General features: G+C 40.3%; 2 protein-coding genes across 3 annotated transcripts in view; one reads left to right on the top strand and one right to left on the bottom strand.

Annotated features, from left to right (window-relative positions):
- hs6st3b (heparan sulfate 6-O-sulfotransferase 3b) overlaps window positions 1–14563 on the bottom strand; it is a 68893-nt gene extending 54330 nt beyond the window's left edge. The window contains exon 1 of the mRNA XM_079563235.1: window positions 13253–14563. Coding sequence (XP_079419361.1) covers window positions 13253–13797 — 545 coding nt within the window. The 5' untranslated portion in view covers window positions 13798–14563. The remainder of the gene's footprint in view (window positions 1–13252) is intronic.
- Window positions 14564–14829: 266 nt separating this feature from the next.
- The window catches only part of uggt2 (UDP-glucose glycoprotein glucosyltransferase 2), a 28103-nt gene continuing 24493 nt past the window's right edge, over window positions 14830–18439 (top strand). For both annotated transcript variants that reach the window (XM_079563212.1, XM_079563211.1), the window contains exons 1-6: window positions 14830–14941; window positions 15332–15488; window positions 16629–16711; window positions 16904–17034; window positions 17762–17874; window positions 17956–18133. In XM_079563212.1, coding sequence (XP_079419338.1) covers window positions 15358–15488; window positions 16629–16711; window positions 16904–17034; window positions 17762–17874; window positions 17956–18133 — 636 coding nt within the window. In that variant the 5' untranslated portion in view covers window positions 14830–14941; window positions 15332–15357. The remainder of the gene's footprint in view (window positions 14942–15331; window positions 15489–16628; window positions 16712–16903; window positions 17035–17761; window positions 17875–17955; window positions 18134–18439) is intronic.

The following is an 18439-nucleotide window of genomic DNA, read 5'->3' as shown; positions in this document are numbered from 1 at the left end:
AGATTATTCAAATCACGGGTCTGTGTGATGCTGCAGCACAGGAGGAACAGTGGAGGATTCGACAGTCCTTTAAGAGTATTAAAGTGCATATGACAGGTTTTCTTTTTTCCTAAATATCACTTAGTTTGATGGGATGATGCTGGTGGTAAGTATTGTTCATAATTTTACACAATTTTCTTATGTTTATCTAAAATATTAATTACATCGGAAGAGGGACAGCTTTCTAGAACTCGCTCATGGCCCATTGGTACAGTATGATTGCAAAGCAGCACTTATAGAAATTTGACATCTTCATAATCAAATTTAAGTTGAAACATTTGAGTCTATTTGAGTACACGAGGAAGAAGAAGCTTCTGAAGAAAGAAGTGAAACGTCCTCAGCTCCAACAACCCAGTTCAGTTCACTAGCTCTATAACACCATGACAAATAAAAATGTAGTAGTATAATGTTATATCAGTAGTATTACTATATGTTAATATAATCAATAGTTTTGTATAGCCCAGTCTTACAATAGGAGGTGACTTAAAGGGCTGTACCAAATATTAAAGGTGCATAATGCAACTTTTTCAGCAGAAAAAAAAGTAAAAGTAAAAAATAGTAAAAGTAAAAGTAAAGATATTAATATTTCACCTTTCAGTGACCCAGCGGCTATATGTATGGTTCAAATGGCACCTTTACTTTCCATCCCAGTGTAGGACACTCCAGGACCAATTGTTTTTGCACGTTTCTGGTACGTTTTCACTGCTAAGGGAACTGTCTCCATGGTTACCTATACATTGCATCCTGAAAACCAAAAAAACTCAAATAAATTGATACTGGAGTGTCATAGAGGCCACCGGGGTGGAAAGCAAAGCACCAAGCTAGCCACCCATACAGCCCCTTGGTCACTGAAAGTTCAAATACATAATGATATTAACTTTTTTATTTCCTCTGCACAAAAAGTTGCATCATGCACCTTTAAAACAATGAAACAAAGCAAACAATGCAATGTCCAAGCAAACATGATGTCCAGTCAGAGGCAATGAGCCTCAGGGGTTTCCCCCGTCCTTAGACCCTCCTACACGGCACAAAAAAACTCAAAAACCCAGTGGGAAAAAAGAGAAACCTCTGGGAGAACCGCAGACGGAGAGATCCCCTCCCATTGACAGAAAGGCAGATAGACCCAGGGCTGATAGGAGTCCTTCTGCAGACAGGGCCAGACCGCCGAAGAACCTGTCTTTATATTCCTTTACTATTCTATTGAAGCAGACATCAAACATTCATAAAACTTTCAAATGGTCCTGTAACTCACTCTCAGCCCCACAGGTCTAAATGATGACTTCACTGAAGCCTGTGAGGACTACAGCACAATCAAACTGGTCAGGGATAAACCCAGAATAAACTTGATCTGAACTAAGCCAGTGTTTAACTGGTTGACGAAACAGTACTAGTGCTTAAAATGCCTTGAAGACATTGCAGCCCTGCTGACGTCACCGACATTATGTTAAGTCTGAAGGTATTTCTTATTCTGGTAAACAATATGTTCTAAAATGCTGTTGATGTATTGGAGACAGGGATTGTAAAGCCCATATGCTTCAACTTCAAGAATAATGAAAAAAAAAAAAAAAAAAACAACTTCAAAATGTACTAGTGTGGGGAATTTTGATGAAAGGAATGATGTGTCAGAACCAGATGGTGTTTGAGGCTTGAGGGGGAAAAATATCTTGCTTAGAAGTAACTACAGGACTGCCGGATTAATCGCTATCAAATCAAAATCACAATTTGAATTGTGTCAACAAGATAGTTCAATGTCCACATGCATTCTCAAATGGATGCGATTCTTGCATCTATTTAGCAGTTAATATTTCAGTGCATGTACTTCAGTAACTTTTTAAAAAGTTATTGTACTTCTTTGAGTAGTTTTACAATATTGTACTTGTTACTTCTACTTGAGTAATATTTTAATGGAGTATCTGTACTCTTACTTGAGTAAAAAAAAACATGTTGAACTTTATTCTTCAGAAAAAAATATATTTTGGTATATTTTTCTGGCATGACCTATAGATATACTAGGATTTTTACATAATTTCATGTCTTGTTTCTCATAAATTATGTCACTACTGAATCGTAAATCAGGCTTTTACGTTCAAGTACCATTACATCTTCCCAAGGAACTTTTTACTCTTACTTGAATAATTATTTTTTCACTACTTTTTCTTCTTCAATAAAATGATTAAGTAAGTTATTCTGATTTGAGTAACTAGCTTCTCCACCTGCCTCTGATCTGCAGTGGCTTGTCTTGTTGAGTAAACCAATATATTACACATTGTTGGATTACTATTATTTTTTATGCAGCCTTTATGCAGCCTTCTATATATATATAAGTAAGGAGTTGGATCCGGAACAAAGGTGGAGGCCGGGTCAGTGTAAACTTTGGTAAGGAGATACCGTCAGAATTTCCACACTAGGAGCTCTGGGAATTGAACCCAGGAGTCTCTTCTAGGGGCAAAGGTACTAACTAAGCCATCATGATTTTGGAAGGTGAGGACAGGATGTGGCAGGAGCGGGCAGGAGAGAGAGTCATGTGCAGGACAACATCCCGTACACAGAAGAGGGCAGGACAGTACAACTACAACACGGCCAAAGCCGTAACAATGCTAATTGTAAAGGTTTACTTCCAAGCTCTGCGCTATGCTATAATACACTCTAAGTCCCTTCAAAGCTGCATGAACATGCTGATTAAGCCTCTTCTCCGAACAGCCAACATTAAAGAATTTATGGTAAGAAAAAAACTTTTACCCAATTACTTTTTATAGAGAGTCTGTAGTGGGAGAAGTAGAATGTTCTTTTCTCAATTAGAGGCAAAACAGAAGCAGAGTTAATTGCCCCTCTGATAGTAGCGCGGCCACCAAAATGTCCTGCCGGGGACATTAATACCAGGCCAGGGCTGACTCATTTTCACCATTCTGAGAGCTATTTTAACTAGATCACTATGAGCTTCGCCTGTTCTTGTACTGCCTGGGTCTAGGGGATGATTTTTTGCACTAATCAAAAGCTGACTTAGATGTAGGAATCCATGCTCCCCACAGCACACCAGGGATCAAAGTCCTATTAAAGAACAAGGTTTTAGACCAGAGCTGAATGACTGGGCAGGATGAATGAAAAAGTATTTTTGAACAAATGATGTACAACGAAGAGATCAAGAAATCCAAGCAACTGACCACCTAAAATGACTAATTATTGATTATATAAAAAAAAACTTTTTAACAACTAAAATAAAAGATATACAACCTGTTAGAATGATAGAAGTATTATTTTTGAGGGTACTGTTTATTTTTTGAGAGACAACATGTGGCTGACCAGTTACCTGAGAAAGTAATTTACCAAAACTTTATATACAGCATTTTAATTAGATATAAAATGTCATAATAAATTAATCAAATTCATGTCAATAAATCAATACAACTTAGCCAGTCAAAAAAAAACCTAACCAGATCTGCCAGCCACTTTAGCTGTAACTGGAGCTTGATGGTTTGGCCACATGACCAAACGGCGCACTTTAATCACACCATAAGTGCTGATTCAGACCGTTGGAGATTCAGATTTGCCGGACCAGCAAGTCTCTGACAGCGGCATCAGAGGAGCAGCATGGCACAGTGCAGCTTTCATTACCCAAAGTGGCTTTTACACAAGGAAGCTAAGCTCTGGCCGTCCCACCACAGTCCAAGTAGAGCTTCAAGTCTAATGGGCAGTGACAAATATCTACGCCGGCTCACGCACATACACAGGTTTTCATTTTCCAACGGGATAATGATGCAATGACCTATAAAGACTGTTATTGCGTTCGCCTCGGAACAATGGGAGACAGCCCACATCTGTTTGTGACGGCCTACTTACTCAACGATGATGATAATTCATGACATAAGTTAATGTGATGTCTAAACGTGTTATTTAAAATGCCAATGACGGTCACTTCAGTAAACAAATAAAGGTTAAAAAGATGTTAGATTTTGTTTAAAAAAAAAAGGTCAGTGTGGGCCCAAGGAAATGGGCTATAATGAGATTAGTTTGTTGTTTTCCTTTTAACATGGAACAACCAAATTCAGAAGCAAATTTTAGTTGTTCTTTGAGAAACTTGTCAAGCATGTAAAGTGTAATCAAAATCAAAGCCATTACTGTAATTCACTATGTTCATTGTTTCTTCAGTGTATACCATAATGTGGCTAACACGTAGAGCATGATCCATAGAGCTATGTGTCAATGGTACTGTTTACTGTGACATTATCACCAAAACATGCATGTCATTGACCATAAGCACAGCCCTTTGTTTGATATACATTACATAATAGCCACCAGTGTATGTCTCCTTCACTGAACGGCATGTCATTAGTTTTCAAAAGCATCTCAAGCAGAAAGCGAAAACTCAATTTATTGCTGGCATGTAACCTGTCACTGTCACTTGCTGTTGAGCACCGTTTCTGCATTGGAGAGTTGGCTTAATTCCACCACTGATACGTCTATTCTTCAAGCAATCAATCATTTTATAGTTTCACAAAACATGCTGCTTGCACCCGGACTTCTGCACATTTTTCAGACCATTAATTCAACATCCCCCTACCTCTGCAATATCAATCCAAATACTTTTCATTTCATCTCGTGATTTATAGCGCTCATTGCATGGTCGCGTAGTCGAATAAACGCTTCTCTGAGAGCGATGACAAACGTGACACTTTTCTTATTCTAATATTATACTTGGTACGTAATGGTCGGTGCGTCTTGAAGGGAGATTTCGCGTCGTCTTTGTTCGTGGCGGTGAACCAGGGCCTGACATATATGCCACGGCACCCTCTGCAGTGGTAACACTTCATTATCAAACCAACTGGAAACATGCGCGGGCCTGCCAGAGATGACGACTAAAATTAATGACACATGAAAAGCAATTGGGGCGCCCTGCGAGTTCAATGTCCTCCACTGTGATGAGCCCTAGGTGGGTACTATACATCCGCTCATGTGACCCATGCTGTAAATCTGCTGCTTAGCTTTGTTCATGTCCATAGGGATTCTCACTGTACTGTGTCTTCTCTGGTCTGCTGGTTTGTACTTCTAAGACTCTACTTTAGAGGAATTAGAGCTATAGTGTTTAGAATTGATACAGGACATATAGCCAGACGTTTAGATTATCGTGCAGATGCCAAGTTTGCTTCCAGCTATTTCAAGGTAGCACGAGGATGCAGATACACTACTTTTTCATCTTTTGGCATTAGGCAATACTGGAGTACAGGAAACCATTTTTACTTATTTTGAGAATTTTATACACACATGCACAAGTCATTTAATGGCACCCAAAGGAGAGTGTCTAATCCCTGGCTGAGTAACACCCTACATCATATTTTATTCATTATGAATTATGTATAAAGGGATGCAGTTACTGCCCGTGTGTTATGGCCCATGTGCTGATCACTGAACCGTGTGTCTGTCCTACTACCTGAGCCACACCAATGCACTGTGTTTCCCTGCACCGTGTGAAGCTTTTTTATTATCTAGAATTGAATCCAGTGCTTAATTTGTTGAATAAAATCAGATCTATGGTGCTACTCAGCCGATGGATTAGACGCTGTTCTCTGGATGCCGTGTACAATTACTTTTTTTTTTAACACAAATCTCATGTGGCAATAAGTTCACGGCTTCATGCTCCAAAGCCGGCAATATTTGCTGATGATTAAATAGTAATTTGAAGTTGTGACTTGTAGAGCTTGGACGATACACTTTTTTTGCGATACATTACGTATCCCGATACAGAGGGCCTGATATGATTGGTATTGTCATTTTAACAAACTGCAATACCTTAGTTCAGTTTCCAAAGGTTATATTAAATAGTCAGTCATACATTGAGTAAAACATTTTGAAAACTGCAAATGGCCGACACATTTTAAAAGTATCCCCTTTTGTTTAAACCAGCATCAAAAAAGGTGTTAAGCAAATCAACTTTGAATAAAAAGTTTTCTAGAACTGAGTTGAGCATCAAAAGTATTGCAATACATGACTTCCGATACGATTTCCGCAAAACAAAGATATTGCGAAGATATTTTGTCCCAACCCCAGTGACTTGCAAATGGGAAACAGGCATTTCTCTAGGTTAAATGTAGATGTTATAATGAAAGCCAAAAGGAAATGTGTTTAATTTCTGAGCCCTCGTGTTTAAAGGAATGGGTGTGGCTCTGTCTCATGATGGTACATGATCCATTTTTGCCTTTACATTTTAGCATTTTTGTGAGTATATTCCACTTCACTGTTGCAGGGGATGTGACCTTGACCAGGTTCACGGTTCCCCGCATTGTGCCTGCTTGTTGATGGGCTAAAATAGGCGCATCCAGGAAGAACTCCGAAAACAAGGAGAAAATGTAAACCACACAGAAGGGTCTCACAACCTTACTTGTTGAGCCCAACAAATAATAAACAGTAAACAGACACACTTATCTACATATCCATATGTTCAATATTTAGTGAATGCACAGGCCTTTTAATGCATTCTTCAAAGCCTGTTAATTCTCATAGCACTGAATGTGAGACGTTTGTTAATTGTTAATGCTGAAAAATCACAGTAAACACATCTTTTGTCATTTCTGCTGTTTCCCCCCGATTTGAAGAAATTCGGCGCCCAGCGTCTCTCTATTCTGGTGTTTTCCAGCTCTGGTCTCTTTGTACTTCAGAACTGCACATCCATAATGCATTAGCGACAAGAGGCAGGCTAATGAAGATTTTATAATTGATAAAAAAGTGCGACATCAGCATATGCATAAAATTAGCATGAGGCTGCACTTAAAAGGGGAGAACTGACGTGAAAAAAAGGAAGAAAGACGCTGGTATCTACTAGAAAAAGCTACTGTCTGACTTCTGTTCTAGCTCCTGGGAATAAAGGCAAAGCGTGTTTAAAGACACTTGCATGCATGAGGATTAAATATATATATTATGGATAGATGGCAAACATACTCACATATGTAACAAAGAAGAATGCTGTACTGAGTTGCATATTTGTGCCAAGGTTTAAGATGCTAAAGCACTGTTGAACATGTAAAAACTACAAAGTACCTTGAGCTGAAAGCAGCCATATGCAAAACAGACTTTCTGTGTTGCTCCATTCATGCATCGTTGTGTTGCCCTGTTTGTTTAGTCTGTCTCATCGAGAGCTACAGAATGCCTGCTGATGTCATGAGCTGTTGCTTCTCTGTGTTTTTAAAGTCCACACTAATTTAGGTGATATCAGTTTTTAGTGGCTTAGTGCAAGATTCACTCCTAAAACAAAATCATTGTGCGTCTAAGTTCAAAGTCTGATCATAGTATCATTGCGATATAAGGCCAAGGCTTTGTGAGGGTCCCCAGCATAATCTTATCCATTATACATCTGAACACACTTGTAGATGACATGTGGCTGAAGATGAAGCGTATAAATAAATGAGGATCTTACAGTAATCGGCGGCTTTTAGATTCAAAATTTAATGAAACAGGCCACAACCCCGAGAATCCTGACAACTCTAACATTCTTGCCAGTATGTTTTTTTTTTCCCTTATCAAAAGACATCTCCAACAGTGCCTTCCAACAGCACCTAACACACATAAAAGTAATAACTTAGAGTAGGAGGAAGTGTAACAGCTCTGAAAGAAAACATATGCCGCAGTGTCAGGACTTCAATGCGTTTTTTAATCATATTTGTTCTCCTGAGACCCGCAGCCATAACAATAAAGCTTTGTTGTTCGGTGATAGATGTCATGCCAGGCCCGGGATGAAAACTGATGAGAAAATGTTACAACGACTGAGCACAACGACTTTACTTTGCGGAACAGATTTTTCTTTGATACTGCCCTTTTACAAATATGCAAAATGCTTTGCTTTATTTGCATTTGCCATCTTCAGTGGATGTGGTCAAAGTAAATGCACTGTACTAAAGGAGAGTTTTTGAGGATCTGTACTTGATTAGTGTTTTTTTTTTTTTTTTACTTTTACTTTTACTCCACTACATAACCCCTAATATCTAAAAATATCTAAAGTAAAAAGTAAAGTTGGGTATGTGTTTTGTTACTTTTAAAAGCCTAATAATGCACACTCCAGAACAGTACAGTAGTTGGCGCTGTGCATATGTACTGTCAAATACAACTGTCTCACAACAACAAAGACGGCTTGTCCCTTTCGTTTTGCTGTACAAGCGGGTAATTTAGACTAAATTCTTTTTTTGAAGCCGCACAATCAATACTTTTTTTTAAAACTGACTTTTTAGAACTTTCTACTTTTTACTACACTTTGACTACATTTGACTGAGCAACTTTCACTTGTGTTAAAGTACTATTTGACCATTATTATCTGTACTTTTTCTCAAGCAAACTTTGACCGCCACTGATCTCCATTAATTATTATTTTGGAAAGCAATGCTATTATATTTTGATGCTGTTATTAGTGACTTGGACAGGAATCAAGATGTAATGGATGGTGGCCTTTCTGTGTGGAGTTTGCATCATGTTCTCTGCGTGTCTGCATAGTGTAGTCACGCCTCTGTCAGTCTACCCCAGGGGAAACTGTAGCTACATACGTGTACGTAGCTTACCACCACCGTGTGTGGAGTGAATGAAGAAGAAATCCTACACTCAGTGAAGTGCTTTGGGTGACTTGCATCATGTGAAAAGAAAATAAGCTTCCATTCCAAGATGATGACATAATTTAATTGAGATATGCCAAATTTCCTCATATCAGATGCTTTTTCTGTTTAATGCACTCAAAGACAACGGTGTGAAGTCTTGGATGAAACAGACAGATAAGTAAATAATATAGACGATATAAAGCTACTACACATGCATTGTGATAAACTCTATATAGAAAGAGAAAGGCACTCCATCCCTAACAAATAACATGTTTCTTGCTTATTATCATACAATGTTTAACCATAGCTTATAAATAGCACCAACGTGAAACTTAGATTGGCCTATTATGAGTCTGGGCACTACAGTGACCGGACACAGCTTGCTCAGCGTGAAATGTCCACTCAACAGGCGTTGTACTAGCACCACAAAGCAACTTGATTGCACAGCACATGTGGGTAAGGAAAGGTATACTTCACTGTCCCCAAAGGAAAATTTGTCCTCTGCGTTTTTATGATACACGTAGGTGGAGGAGGAGCCAATCGGGCAATAATTTGAGTGAAATCCAAGACTTTACAGTGTACACTGAAAAGCCTCTCCTGGCAATTGAACCCAGGACATTCTTACCAACTGCCATGCCCTATAGGTACATTTTATTTCTCTCCAAAAAGATGCTTCACAAGAAAGAGGGTATGTCTCTGTCTTCTCCCCTTCTCCCCTGAATGACAGACGCCTCTCAAGAGACGCAATGCCACGGGACGTCATGCCTGATTCACTCTGACATATCTGACCTTTGCTGGGGCAGGGGCCTTGGATTGCACCATACTATAGCTTTGTCTGCCGCTGAAAAGGCCATACAGAGCTACGCAGATGTGCCCAGCCCTGCCAACTCACACAAACACGAGGTGAGCGCCGCGAACCACCAAGAGACAGGCGCTCAATCTGAGAGGCACCCAGCCGCAAAACAAGGCTGTGCCATCTGATACACAACATCAGTATTCCTCATAGCACCCTGCGGACATGGAGACTTGGCTCAATTTATTTATTTATTTATTTATCTATCTAACTGCCTTTTATTGACTACAGAGATGTTTTATTCCTATTCATCAAAAAGATTCTTCCTCACACACAAAATCAAGCTCCGATTTGCATGGCTGCAAGTGGAAGCTTATGATGGCTATGAATTCTGGTAATACTATTTTGGGTAATAACACTGAAATAAACATGAAACCCAATAGACACTATTATTTTGTACAAATTTCTGCTGTCTATGCTCTATAAAAAAAGAAAATACATAAATATACTTTTCTCGCTCTAAAGTTTATTTGGTACTTATGCTTAAAGTCATAGTCTGTAAGTTTACATGTTTTACACATTTTAAAGATTGTGTATAACTGATGGCCTGGGTCTGAAATTTGATGTAACATAAGTAATATTAAATAATATGTTGTTTTAAAAAGTCTCTCCCTTTGCCGATTTCAGCAACTAATCAGAAACCCCGGGACACCACTTGGACCAATGATGAGACGCGCTTTCCAGTGAACCGGCCTGTTGGGTCCAATCAGGAGAGGAGGGGGAGGGAGCTTGATCGTATACTTTTGACTGAATACTGTTCCTGCTCGCCTCACTTTGCAAACTAGGGTGGGTGGCTTTCTGGTGAAAGAGGGGAAGGAATTGGATTGTTCAGTTTCAAATTACACTATCTCAAATTTACAGATTCTAATGAATTGAATAAAATATACACAAGTAAAGATTTCAGTACGAACACTTAATCTGTGTTTCTTGTAGATTATTTGTCATTGTGTGACTACCAATGAATATATAAAGCATTTACCCCTGAACTGAAGCTATTTGAATTTGGCACACAGCCAGAGTCAATATGCTCATATGGATTATTTATTTCACGTTAAAAGCAACTTATTTCACCTTGCTGGGCTGCCTATACTTTTCTCTATATGATATTTAATTAAGGCACTGCTCATACAAAAAAAAACGGATATGGAGATAAAATTTGCATAATGCCATTAGTCATCCGGCAGTAAAAGCGGCCTGCTCGGTGCCTGTTTAGTGAGGTGGTCTAACATTATGTGTGTGCCAACTAAGCGCTCGCTCGGCACTGGGAGACTCGTCTGAGAATAGCTGCTGCAGGAGCGCGCGCCAAAGAACAAGGGATGAGAGCGGAGCAAGTGCAGAGGATGGTGCAGCTGTGAAATGCAGAGCTGTCGCGTCCACTGGCCACTCTCTCTCTCTCTCGCCACCCCCCTCCCTCAGTAGAGTAAAGGAAACACTTGGCACAGCATAAATATAATGTGTACTCGTGTTCTTTTTACTTTACCGGATGATTATGTTTTGAAGGGGGGAAAAAAAGAAAGAGATGCTTTTGCTGTCTTCCAGCCTGCACTTGAAAGTGTCTGGTCGCTGCATGTTCCATTTTACACATCTAACAACGTTCGCCGATCACGTTAATTGAGTTTTTGATACTTGAATGACTAGAGAAGTGGACTGCAGTTTAGGAAAATACTGATGAATGTACAAATCCAATTCAGATTAAACAGTGAGAACGTCTGAGGGCGGGGCAGTGTTTTGGAACGACAGGAAATTGCTGAAATTTTGATTTTTTATGGATGGAAATTGACATATTTGAGACTTGAGGAAATGTTTCTGATCATGCAGACTCTCAAACACCTTTTTTCCCATGATAAATTGATCTAACTAGTTTTTTTTTTTTTTTTTTACCTCTATACAAAGTATCTTAAATTCAACTCTGCAGCATTATGTGAACACAATATGGATTTATGTGGTTAGCTGCATTCTGGCTTTTTATACATAATTTGCCGATTTTATTTTAGTATAAGTTCATATATTGTTGCACCTATATAAAGCCGATGAAGCAAGCTCCAGTGACTGATAAAGAAAAAAAGATCAAACACGAAGATAGAATTAAAATAAACATGGACACAAAAGATGATTTCTGCTTCAACCTTGAACACTTTTAAGAGAACACCGGCAAAACACCTGGGAGAGTTCCATTTTCTTGCAAATCTTCAAGACCTTGCAGGAGACATAAACCATGCATTTCAATCAACAAACACGACCATTTCAAAGGAAGGGGAGAGAGCTTGGGCTAGCGCAGGTTCGGTTTGCAGCAGGGACAAAAACAGATATAACGGGGTCATTGAATGCCGTCCCGTTTGATAGAGAAGGATACACCTCAGCCATGCAGAGATGAAAAGGAATCTGTGGCCTTTCAAAGCATTCAGAGTGTGTGCGGTTAATCGTATTCCGTTTTTTAGCAGGTACAAATGGAGCTTTGATCTGGTGACAAATAAAATCACGACAGGGTGCTAAAATATTCGGACAGGCGGCTCACAGACGCAGCAGTGGCAATGGCACATGATGGGGAAGGACAAGATCACACAACATGGCCCTAGTTGAAATAACGTCCATCAGGCAGGACTGTCAAAATACTGGCATGGGCAGATCTAAAATGAAAGGAAGCGTGATGTGTTCAGTCATATTTGTTTATTTGTTGTATTGGCAACTGTGATTAACTAAAGCCTTCAACTATGAGCCCGAGGTGGGGTACACTGCAGTTACGTCATCGGTCTTATTGGTGAAGTAAGGAGAAGTGTTAACCTACAAATGTGTTGAGAGGCAATGTAGAGATACCAATCTTACCAGCCTGGGTGTAAATCTAAAAGCTTTTGTACTACGGAGGAAACTTGAGTATGGGAGAGCACTTGGAAGTATTGCGCATAGAGAGATTGACTAGAGAGACAGTTGTCTTGACAGGGCATCTAACCCACAACCTCCTACTTATTGAAGAAAGCAGGACTAATGAGTGTTTTACTGAGTGCTCTCCAAGGAGGCATCAACACTTTTGACCCATTCAGACCCTGCATGCATTGGAATGGACAAGACCGTTATCTGCCTCTAAACCAATGAAAAAACACCAATGTACCACATTAATTAATTAGGGTCATTGATAGGACCCTTCTACAGCCAATTATACCGGAGACATAACATTAAGTGTGCACTGTAAGTGGTCGAGATCAGACAAGATCGGCAAGACTAAAGCACGATAGTAGCAGCAATGAGATAAGAAGTGAAATGTTTTTTCTTTAACTATTACTATTCATACTTGGAGCTTTAGCTATTTTACAAATGTTCATGTATGCTTTTGGCATATCGATCAATATTTGTCTGGAGCACAGTTGAGGTCAGGAGGGTCAATATCCTTGAAAAGGACATTTTGGATAAACTCCATTTGAAGCTGAACGTGGCCCACTCACTCTCTCACTCACTCACTCACTCACTCACTCACTCACTCACTCACTCACTCACTCACTCACTCACTCATGTAGATAGTGTCTTGCCTAAGGAGCTAGAATCAATAAGTAAAACAAAAAACCTAAGCAGAAAAATCGCAGATCTGAAAGAGTGAAATACAAGACTTAATTGTGCGTTTTAAGTTGGCATTGTGGAAAAGTCCGTGCTTGTTTGAAAGGTTTTTCGAGCACACTGCATTTACTTGACTTGCATTGTAATCCCTCACAGGACACTGCTAACTGGTTTGGACACACTAAAGCACTTTATTCAGCTCAGCATGCACGCAGGACCGTAAGAGCGTGTTACGGTACTGTACCTTTTATTCCTCTGGGTTTCCTTCTTATCCATAATGACAGGCACACAGTTCGTCAGCTCGGTCCAATCCGCGTGCAAGCCGCAGCTCCAGCCCGTGGAGAAGCGCGAGAAGAGCCACGACTCCTCTTTCCCCGGTCGGTGACATGTGCACTTCTTTTGCCCGGGTTTACAGTCACACGGCTGCTCCAAACGGATATTCCTCACCAGGTGCCTCCCAAATGTGGTCCCTCCCGTCTTCTGGATGTGTAAAAACACAATCACATCGTCGCCCTTGATGTTGAACTCCACATGCCTGTCGAGGTCTCTCTCAGTGAAGTTGTATTTGGAGGGCACTTTGGCAGGGCTGTCATCCTCCAAGTCCTGATCTCGGTAAAAATCATCACTGTCCTCGTAGGCGCTGGAAAGGAGGCTCACCCCTCTCAATTTCTCCCCAGTCTTAAAATGACACGAATTGCTGCCAGTGGGGCAAATATACTGATAACCTATCATAACAAAAAGAACAGCTAAAATAGGAACCAAGATGAGCTTACTGGATCTATCATCCATTATATCAAGATATTGTCTTCATCTCCTTACTGTAAACAACTAGCACATGCTTCTTAGGAGCGGGTTATCCTCCTGCCCAAAAGGTGCCACATGTTGATAACACGCAAACAGGCAAAAACACCGCCAAGTCTACCTGCCTCCCGGGAAACTGCACCGCGCTGCAAAGCTTTTCCAAAGTCGAGACGCATTCGTGGAAATATTTGACAGTCCAACTTCTAGACCGGAACGAGGCATCTGTCCCGAATCCATGCTCCGGCGTCAAGTTCAGAACGGAGAGGTGGCGGATGATTACACACAAAAGAACAACACCAGAATTAAAACCGCGTCAAAGATCTTTTGTTTTTCTGTGACAGAGTTTTCTTTAGAGGCATGTTGTTCGTTGATCCTCGGGCGGCATCCTTTCCTCAAGCAGGTCTGACTGACTGTGCTGAGGCAGAGCGTCGGCAGCAGCATCCAGCTCAAAGAGGCGTTGTGCTCTCGTCGCCGCTGGGCTGGGGAACACCTCATCCCAATCAGCATCTCTCTATTCTGTCTGCTCTGCTCTCTATCCCATCAGAATCGAACCACACGCGCCGTGGATGGCGGGATGTTGCGCAAATTACGCACAGGATAAACACGCGCTAAATAAACACAGGGAATATAAAAAGTCAGAGCAAATGTTCCCTATTTTAGATAAAGTTATGACCCTCGCATTCAGCCTATAGATGTAGGCTTTACTCGCACAACACTTCAGAGGATGCGTATGATAACAACTACCACATAGTTGTCTGCTATGTTTTTTTCCCCCTTCTTCTTCTTTTTTAATATATAACAGATGTAATAGTACTCCTGGATGCTGATTGATCAACTATCCTGGAGTGGGAAAACGTTCAAATGGTAGCTCCGCGCTCTAAGGTGTCCACGGCTGCGCCTGACTCAAACGCCACGTCCCTCTCCCGTTATCCATCCGTGCGCTCCGCTTTATGGTCAGCGAAACGCACGAAAGACACGGCGCGTTTAGTCGGCGTATTTTTCCCGTAGAATTGTGGTTGGAAATGGGGAAGCTCCGAAAACTTTGCGAACAGGACGAGCTATGCGGGCTAAACGCTGCCCAAAATACCCGAAGCCCCTAGCTTTGTATGGAGCGGTCTGCATCCCCAACTGGGTAAGAAGACGGTGTATTATTGGCAACAATGTAACGGTTTTGCAACATCGGAGACATGGTTCAGCAAGTTTCTCTAAACGATGATCATATTGCTATTTCAGAACGGAACAGTTTCAGATACATTTAGGTATTTGTGTTGCGCAAGCCCATGCTCCAGCTATCATTCATCTATCTTCTGATCTACGGGCGCATCCCAAATTGTGTCCTCGTGCAGTATTTATGGTAGTTATTTATTAAGGCGTAATTACTGTGTGTCGTTGTCGTCTCTTGATGCCGTGCAGTCATTTTCATAGAGGCGGTAATTAAAGAGTGGGTTTACTACGTGGCAGTCTCATTTCAAAGATTGGAGCGCAGTGATCCGACCTTCTTGCTGACTTTGTGGCACTGCAGTTTCAGATTACACCGTGGCGGCTACAATGAGAAACCTTGTAGTGTTGTCAGTGTTGCTGCTGCTGCTGAACCTTCAACATGTCACTTCCTCATCTAAAGGGGTCACAGCCAGCCTGAAAGCCAAGTGGAGCATGACCCCCTTTCTTCTGGAAACATGGTAAAGAGGATCCTATACTTTTTTTTTTTAAGTCACGCAATGCAGGTCAACATAAGTTTAAAAACAATCAAAACTATTGTGTCTTATGTGTGTGGGTTCAGTGTCGCCTGGCTCTATCTTTTCATTGTAGCTTGGTTGCTTTACACCTATCATTAGTTGAAATTTCATCCCCATCTCTAACTGTATTCCCTTTATGTTTAACCTATTAACCCCCACCTCAACCAAGTGCATTTTCTCCGGTTCAGCTTTGCCCGCATCTAAAAGTGTGCAGCCTATAGGCCAGTGTAATGCCACATTTGAAAGCTAAGACCTACAAAACTGATCTGAATGGATCTTTTTCCTTGCGTTGTTGCCGTGTTGTCGCAACCTTTTTTGACATTTCTTTTCGGTGCTTTTTTGTTGCTCTTTTGCAGCGTTTTTGTGGCTTTTATGTCACTCTTTCATTGCCTTTTGGTCTCTTTTTTTGTTGTTCTTTGGCTGCTTTTCTGTTGCGTTTTAGTCACTTTGTTGTCACGTTTTTGTCGCTCTTTTGTTGCGTGTCCATCCTCTTTCTCAGCTCATCTTTGTTGCCGTTTGACACTTTTTTTCAAGAAGCTTTGAGATTTGGGTGCAACCAAACTGGAGAAAGTGTGCTCGGTTCAAATGGGGTTTAAAAGGACTACATGGAGTTTAAAAATGTTAAATTATTTCCTCCCCCTACATGTTCCAGCAATGTCTTATGGTGTAGAACAAGCCCAGACCTGTTCACCACAACTGCCTCCAAAATCTCGCACTGTCACTTAAAAAGGTGTTAATTCGGTCCAAAGTGCCTTCATGCACAAGTTTAATATAGAACCTGCAGTTACGTGTATGACCTGAGGTGGCAGTAGTGAGTATAAAAATGACCAACTTGCATCTAGCCCCTTTAAGAGATTAAAGCGGCAAAATAAGCGCACAAGTAAGGTGTCTTACTTTGTTCAATTCATCACTTTAGTAGGACAGTGTGTGTGACTTTAATTATACAAAATTCCCCCAAAGATGAGTACAGAAAAAGGTAATGACCTTTTTCTGTTCTAATAAATAGATAATAATCCTAGCCTATGTGCAATAAATGCCTACAGCTAAAATGTCTAATATGTTATGCAATCATTTCTTGTATAGTGAATTTGTTGGCGAAGATGGGAATGAAAAATTCTGGCAGTTTGTTGACACTGTGAAAGAGCTTACAGTTTACAAGCAAGGAGGTAATATTACATCACTTTCGTCATCTCTCTTTTCTTGAAATTGCATATGTTGTACAGTAGATGTTACATGTGGTTTCATGCTCTCAAAGGTTTCTGACCATTTGTTCAATTTCTACATTACGAGCAAAAGAAAACATCATTTATCCAGATATGTTAATCCTAAATGTCATTTACATGTGAACTTAATTTCAGAGTCTGTGCGCTCCTACTTCAATCTGATTGTGAAGAAAGCAGGCCAGTTCCTCACAGATCTGCAGGTTAATCTTCTCAAATTTGCTCTGTCATTACGAACCTACTCCCCAGCGGTCCACGCGTCCCAGCAGGTATGTGCTCAAACACTCGGAAGACAAATTCAATGAAGAGTAATAAAGTGGTCACTTTGCTTTGCAGTATAGTATAGATAAAGGCAAACACATATTTCAAGTGAAAGATAACACGGTGCACTAAAAATATGTTCTCAGATAATCACGGTATGAAACTGTGCGTTATATTTCACATCAATAGCTCATTTTCTCTCAACAGTATTTTCTCTCAAATCAAGTATATATAATTATGTCCAATTGATTTGCACATGGAAAAACAGTGGGCAGTCGATTAAAGATGATGAAAAATATTTTTAAAAGAAGTAAATGCGGCTAATTAATCCTGCACCTTTATCATGGTATCCCCCAAGGTCCTAAATATGATATATTGTAGTTGTGATATATGTAGATATATAAATAATGTCTTACATTTACTTAAAACCAATTATTGTTTTATTGACATTAATACATTTCATTTCTTTATGGACATTCAATAGCCAGAAATTAAATGCATCTCTGTTTCATCTGGTCTCATCAATACATCTCTTTATTGTATGTATTATGGTTTATTTACTTTGTTTTTCACTCTCTTCATTATGACTATCAACATATACAAAAAACACTAAAATGGCTAAAGTTAAAATACATTGTGTATGCATCCAATAGACCCAAATGGCAAGAGCATTAATGTCAGTGTCAAGCCCTCAGGTGGATCTCTTCAGTTTTATTTCCTTTTTTCATCTTATAGATAGCCAGTGATGAGCCTCCCCCAGACGGCTGCGCTGCCTTTGTCTCTATCCATGGACAGCACACCTGCAGCCCCAAGGATGTCAAGAAGCTCCTGAAGGCAGCTGCGGGCAGGTAACAGCGGGGGAATCTTTAACTGTGGAGAGAAAAACAAATCCTGCTTGGAATGTAAGATTTGGTGTCTTATTTTTGTAGGCCAAACCCCTATTTATATAAGGATGATCACATATATCCCGGCGGAAATAAAACCGACGTGCCTGTTGTGATCTTGTATGCTGAAATCGGGACTAAGAAGTTCACTTCGTTTCATAAGGTGTTGACTGAGAAGGCAGAAGAGGGCACGCTTTTGTATGTGCTTCGGCACTATGTGGAAGTAAGTGGCTTTTTCCAGCCTTTTTGTAGAAACATTTATTTGCAATCTAACGAAAAAATAACATAAAAGGGATGGACCATTAATCTCTCTTAATATGTTGCCACATTGCGCGGCCCTCATAAGAAAAGACCAACCACTCCTGTACATGTGTGTGCTTATTTCACCAAGATGATACTGCCCCCTGATCCTTTTTGAATCAGTAAATTACTGTAAGCCAGTGTTCCCGAGGTGTTCTGTGGCAAACTTGAACTACAGACGCACATGTTTTTTTTCTTCTTCTTCGAGACACGTGTGCAGAGAAGCAGA

Source organism: Gobius niger (assembly GCF_951799975.1).
Source record: "Gobius niger genome assembly, chromosome: 9".
Lineage (NCBI taxonomy): Eukaryota > Metazoa > Chordata > Actinopteri > Gobiiformes > Gobiidae > Gobius > Gobius niger.
This window is presented reverse-complemented; position numbering and strand designations above follow the sequence as displayed.